Source organism: Saccopteryx bilineata, chromosome 11 (assembly GCF_036850765.1).
Source record: "Saccopteryx bilineata isolate mSacBil1 chromosome 11, mSacBil1_pri_phased_curated, whole genome shotgun sequence".
NCBI lineage: Eukaryota > Metazoa > Chordata > Mammalia > Chiroptera > Emballonuridae > Saccopteryx > Saccopteryx bilineata.
The window spans coordinates 46708995-46715537 of NC_089500.1; the positions used below are offsets into that span (position 1 = coordinate 46708995).

General features: G+C 43.5%; 1 protein-coding gene across 1 annotated transcript in view; it reads right to left on the reverse strand.

Moving 5' to 3' along the window:
* The window catches only part of MIB1 (MIB E3 ubiquitin protein ligase 1), a 163606-nt gene extending 157404 nt beyond the window's left edge, over window positions 1-6202 (reverse strand). The window contains exon 1 of the mRNA XM_066247525.1: window positions 5835-6202. Coding sequence (XP_066103622.1) covers window positions 5835-6063 — 229 coding nt within the window. The 5' untranslated portion in view covers window positions 6064-6202. The remainder of the gene's footprint in view (window positions 1-5834) is intronic.
* Between the last annotated feature and the right edge of the window lie 341 nt (window positions 6203-6543).

Consider the following 6543-nt stretch of genomic DNA (forward strand, 5'->3'; position numbering starts at 1 on the left):
ACAAATTTTTCTTACCGTCAATAAACTTTATTAAAAAATATAATTGCCATTATTAATGATTTCTTGCCAGCATAAGGGCAATTTGTATATCCCGTTTTTGAAAAATGTTTTATCTTTTGATACGAAAAACTGAACCAGTGCTTGTTTGATATCTTCTTCATTTTTGAATTTTTGCCCTTCAAAATGAATTTCTTTTTTTTATATTTTTCTTAAGTTGGAAACGGGGAGGCAGTCAGACAGACTCCCGCATGCGCCCCGCCGGGATCCACTGGCACACCCACCAGGGGGCGATGCTCTGCCCATCTGGGGCGCCGCTCTGCCACAATCAGAGCCATTCTAGAGCCTGAGGCAGAGGCCACAAAGCCATCCTCAGCGCCTGGGCAAACTTTGCTCCAATGGAGCCTCGGCTGTGGGAGGGGAAGAGAGAGACACAGAGAAGAAAGAGGGGGGGGGGTGGAGAAGCAGATGGGCGCTTCTCCTGTGTGCCCTAGCCGGGAATCGAACCCGCGACTCCTGCACGCCAGACTGACACTCTACCACTGAGCCAATTGGCCAGGGCCAAAAAAATTTTGTAAGGATAAAAACAAGTGATAGTCGGAGGGTGCTAAGTCTGGGGAATATGGTGGATGTGACAGAATTTCCCAGCCTAGTTCTGCAATTTTTTGACGAGTCCCCAAAGCAGCATGTGGCCTGGCATTATCACGATGCAGTGTGATGTTCTTCCTATTGAATATCATCGGCCTCTTTTCTTGGACTGCTGTCTTTAAATTATCCAGTTGCTGACAATACTTCTCCAAATTGAGCTTTTCATTCAGTTTTAAAAGCTCATAATGGCCCTGGCCGGTTGGCTCAGCGGTAGAGCGTCAGCCTAGCGTGCGGGGGACCCGGGTTCGATTCCCGGCCAGGGCACATAGGAGAAGCGCCCATTTGCTTCTCCACCCCTCCACCGCGCCTTCCTCTCTGTCTCTCCCTTCCCCTCCCGCAGCCAAGGCTCCATTGGAGCAAGGATGGCCCGGGCGCTGGGGATGGCTCTGTGGCCTCTGCCCCAGGCGCTAGAGTGGCTCTGGTCGCAACATGGCGACGCCCAGGATGGGCAGAGCATCGCCCCCTGGTGGGCAGAGCGTGGCCCCATGGTGGGCGTGCCGGGTGGATCCCGGTCGGGCGCATGCGGGAGTCTGTCTGTCTCTCCCTGTTTCCAGCTTCAGAAAAATGCAAAAAATAAATAAATAAATAAATAAATAAATAAATAAATAAATAAATAAATAAATAAATAAAAGCTCATAATGTATTGGTTCTCGAATGTCCCACCATATACACAACATTCTCTTATTCAGAGTCAAATTTGGTTTAGAGGTGGAAGGGCTAGGTTTTCTGAGTTCACAATATGCCCTTTTCCTTATGATGTTTTCGTAGGTAATCCACTTTTCATCCCTTTATTATCCGGTTCAAGAAGGGCTCGATTTTGTTCCGAGCAAGCAGAGGTGGGCATATGACAACTCCATCATCCAAATTCTTCTGACTTAATTCATGTGGCACCCATCTTGAATATTTCCACACCAATCCTATCTCCGAATATGGTCTGAAATGGTTTGCTGAGCTGAATTAAGCCTTTCTGAGATCTCCGATGTTGTCAGAAGAGGATCTTGCTCCAACATGGTCTTAACATAGTCATTGATCAAAGATGGTCACCCAGAATGTGGTTATCAGAAAGGTCGAAATCACCGGTTTCGAATTTTTCGAACCATCTTCTGCATGTCCTATCAGAAACTGTACCTTCACCAAACACTTTCAATAAATTTCTACATGCTTCTGTAGCATTTCTTCCTTGTTGAAATTCATATCAAATACAGTGGCGTAAATGAACTTTATCAGTAGCCATGGGTACACTATGGCTTCACACATAAGACTAACATGAATCAACTTTGTTTTAGTTAATTTGCTACATCAGTATGTATACATTAAGTGATAAAAATAGAGAGGCACACATGCGCCAAATAAACATGTGCTTACGTGTAGAAACTTGTTGTGATAGAAATGGACAGAACTTTCCGGCAGACCTGATATATATATTCCTGAAACAATGAGGATCAAGGACTTGGCTCCACATGAGAGATTTGGTAATATCCAGAAATATTTGGGGTTATCATGACCGCGACTAGTGAGTGGAGACCAGGGAAGCTGACCTACAACGCACAGAACAGCCCCCTACAACAAAGAATTGTCAAATCAGTCCAAAATGGCAAGAGTGACAAAGCTAAGCAACCGTGCTCTGAACAATAAACAGTATTGTTTTGCACTTTAATACACCATAGGTTTTCTTTCCCAAAAAAGTTTGTTTCTTTATTTGCTTAACATTTTCTCTTCTGTTCAGAACTTCACAGTATAAATTCAGTTTGTTTATCCACATCTGCGGATACACCTCTAAGTTTTTCCCAATTTCTTGCTTTTACATACAATATTGCTGTGAACATTCTTAAACAAGCCCCTTGACGCTAAAGGTGAAATTCTGTCCAGGAGAGTAGTTTTTAAAGTGTGGTTCCTGAACCCATAGAGTAGTCCCCAAGACCTTTTCAGGGGCTTCATGAGGCAGAAAGTATATATTATAACAATGCAAAGAATATATTTTTCTTCCTCATGTTGGCATTGCAATGGTGGGTAAAAATGCTGGTGACTTAGCCAAGTTAACAGATGGATGAGACTTATGGGTAACCTATACAATCTAATAGAATGCACTTCTTAGTGCAAAACATCACATCCATGATATTCATACCTAAAATACATAATCTAAATATAATCATGAGAAAATATCAGATAAACTCAATTAAGGGATATACTATAAAATTGTTAGTGTCAAGGTCATGAAAGACAAAGAAAGACTGAAAAATGAGCCATATTGGAAGAGACTGAAGGACAACTAAAAGCAATGTGTGATCCTGGATTGGATCCTGGACCAGAAAAAGGACATTAGTGGGACAACTGGTGAAAGATCAATAAGGTCTGTAGATTAGATAATAGTGTTGTATTATGTTAATCTTTCTGGTTTCAATAATTTTTTTTTAATTTACTGATTTTAGAAAGAGAGTAAGGGAGAGAGGGAGACAAAAACATCAATCTGTTTCTGTATGTGCCTTGACCAGGTATCAAACCGGCAACCTCTGTGTATTGAAACAAAGTTCTAACCAACCAAGCCATACAGCCGGACCTCAATAATTGTTTGTTATAACATTAATATTTGAAGAATATTGCTAAAAGGCCAGAGGGAACTCTTTTTACTAGGTTAGTAAATTTTTGTAAACTTGAAATTACTTCAGAATGAAGGTTTCATTTTTTAACTATTATGTAAATAAATATCAAGTACTGTACATAATAAATATATTTATTAAATCTTCAAACTGAAATATAATGCCTATGGACATCTATTATTAAATATTTTGAAAAAAAGACAAAAGAAAAAAAACCAGGAAATGTAGTATTACAGTCGTGGGGCAAACCAAAGCCAAGCATTTGTGATTTGTTTCAGCCTTTTATAAGAAAGCTAACTGCCCTGCATCCAGGAGTGTTTTTAAAATGCTCGCTAAAAGAATCAGCTGAAAAAGATGAATTGCTACAAACAGCAAATTAATGTGTGGAATAATCTTATAAATTAAACTAAGATTTAAAAACAGTCACCTCTGAAAAACACCTGCTTAATATAAGATAATGAAAGTTTTCATAGGACAAATAGATTTCATACTATACAACATTAATATCCCTTTAACAAACCATTGCAGCACAGGATTTGTCACACTTTCTCTTTACCCTAGAAAGATATTCAAATTTCCCTATAAACCTCCAATTACTGATCCCAATGTGCCTTCAAATTATTGAGCTGTAGTCAAACTTTAGCTTGAGCTAGCATGATAAAATTTTAAGAATGTACAGAAACAAGTATATGCCTCAAAGTGTTCGTTAGGAGTGTAAATCTATAAAATGTATTCAGAGGGCAATTAGTCAATATCTATCAAAATGTTAAATGAGTGTATCCTTTGATGCAATTCCACCTCAGATGTACTCAGCACAAATGCACAAGGATTACTGTATTTCTCATGTATAAAACGCACCCTTTTTCAAAAAATTTGGGGTCTAAAAACTGAATGAGTCTTATACAGTGGTTGTAGTTTTTTTTTACTTGCACTTCCAGCTTTTTCACGCTTGTTTTTGCACTCATTGTTGAAGACAGTGATTCGTCATCAGACACAGATGAGGACAAACTAATGGATGGGAGTTTTGACAGTGATGAGGAGTTGTATGAATTTTATAGTGAATAAAACTTGAGTTCAATAACTTTGTGTAATAGTTTTTTGTTTTTTTTTTAATTTCAGGCCTCAAAATTAAGGTGTGTCTTACACATGGGAACGTTTTATACTTGGGGAAATATGGTATTCACTGCATCTTTGTAAATAAGACCTGAAACAATATAAATGCCCATCAAAAAAGCACTGGTTAAATAAAATATTGCATCCAGTCACTGGAATACTATGCAGCTATGAAAGAATAAGGTACTAACATGGAACAATCACCAATACGTATTAAGTTAAGAAATAAAAGTGTAGAAGAAAATATAGTTTATTACCATGTGTGCTTTAAAAGGCTAGCAGATTTATAGTATATTAATATATATACTTGCAATGAATAGAGTATTGTGTAAAAATACACAAGGAACTGCTAACAATGGCCGCCCCTTTTTGTACTGTTGAATCTTTTCTTTTGGTCCTGCACACACATCTTTTTCAATGTTTAAAAAGCCACCTCGGAAACACAATTTTATGAATTCTCTACTCAAAAACTGAGTTGGCTTGTATTCATATCCCTTTTTATTGCTAACATTAACTATGTACCTACTTGAGGATGTTAGACTTTGTCAGAAGTAGCTTATTTATGTATTCCAAAAACTATCAAATTTTAAACTGTTTTCTGACTATATTATTAAGGATAAATTCTATATGAAAATGAATTTGGTTGCAATAAATCAAATACTTTATTTTGTGAGACCAAGACTTCATATTTTACAAACATTCTAGAGTCAGTAACAAACAGATCCCTGTAATTTCGTGACTCAAGAAAGACATTGGCTCGTTGCTGTCAATGGGTAAGTCTCTTACATATGAAATTAGATGTTAAAAAAAATATGTATCAGGTGTTTCCTATGCTTACCTTTCCCTTGGAAAAGGTATTCAACACAAAGAAATGATTCAACAGCTTAGACTGTTTTCCCCTCTAGTTGTATAACAATATAAAATGAAACAATTTAGATGAAAAATCATTCCAGAGTCCCAAGTAGCACTGGGCTACTGAACTGCAAGTCTTAGGGGGGTAGGGAGACCTCAACAAATCTGGGGTACCAAGGGCCTCTCCGCAATTTTAACCGGTCGACTAAACACCATATGGCAAGGCAAACTTCCCTTCAGACAGTTAACACTTGGTGTCTGATTAATTTCAATGGCTTATTAAACAGGCCCCTCCAGACCTCTTCCCTAGAGAAGGAGGAGGAGGGGACCTGTCTGTTGTGCCTTCTAGGTGCTTTGTGCCTTCTAGGCTTGAAAGCATCCTGGTGGTGGTGCTGCCCATCATTTCTCTTGGTGGTGGGGGGAAGGGATGAAGAAGGAGTCTTTTCTGTAAGTGTTTGTTTATCAGGTATTGAACCTAAAATTCCCCTTGGCGCTCAATCCGGCCGGACGCCGCGGTGTTCCACCCCGGCCCTCTCCGAGGCCGGCGCCCCAGGCCCGGCCCGGCCCAGCCCAGCGAGCCCCCACCCCACACGCGCGCAGGCCCGGGGCCAGGCGGCCGTGGCTTACCAGTGGGCGCGCTGTCCAGGATGCGCAGGTCGTAGGCCCCGGAGCAGCGGTAGTTGGCGGCGGTGCCGTTGTCCCACACCACCACCACCTCCTCGGGGCTCTCGAAGCTCCGGACGGTGCCCACATGGCCCTCGCCGCCGTCCTGCTTTCCCCACTTCCAGTCTGGGCCGCGGACTACCCGGGCCCCGACCCCTTCCACCATCACCCGGTTATTCCGGGAGTTACTCATTGTGGCCCGAGCGGGGGGCTCCGCCGCCGCTGCCGCCGCCGCCGCCGCCGCCGGGGGGCCCGCGAGGGAGTTGGGCCCCGGCCGGACTCTCGGCACCGGCGGGGGCGGCAGCGAGCCCCGGGGGACGTGGGAATGACTCACGGGGGCGACGGGGCGATCCCCGCGGAGCCCACAGCCGCTCCCCAGCCGTCGCCGCCGCCGCTGCCGCGCCCCCGGCTCAGACTAGAGGCCGGACCGCAGCGGCTCGGAAGAGGAGGAGGCGGCGGCGGGCGGGCAAAAGGGAGGGGGCCGGAGGCGGGGACTCCTCCGCTTCCTCCAGCCTCCCCGGCCAGGCTATAGCGACGGCGGCCGGGAAACCTCGCTCTCCCCCTGCGGGGAGCACGGAGAGCGCCAGGAGCCTAGAGAGGCTAGCCCGGGGGGAACGTCGAGGGCAGCGGGAGGCCAGCTTAACCGCCGGCCTTTCCTCCTTCCCGGCCCCCT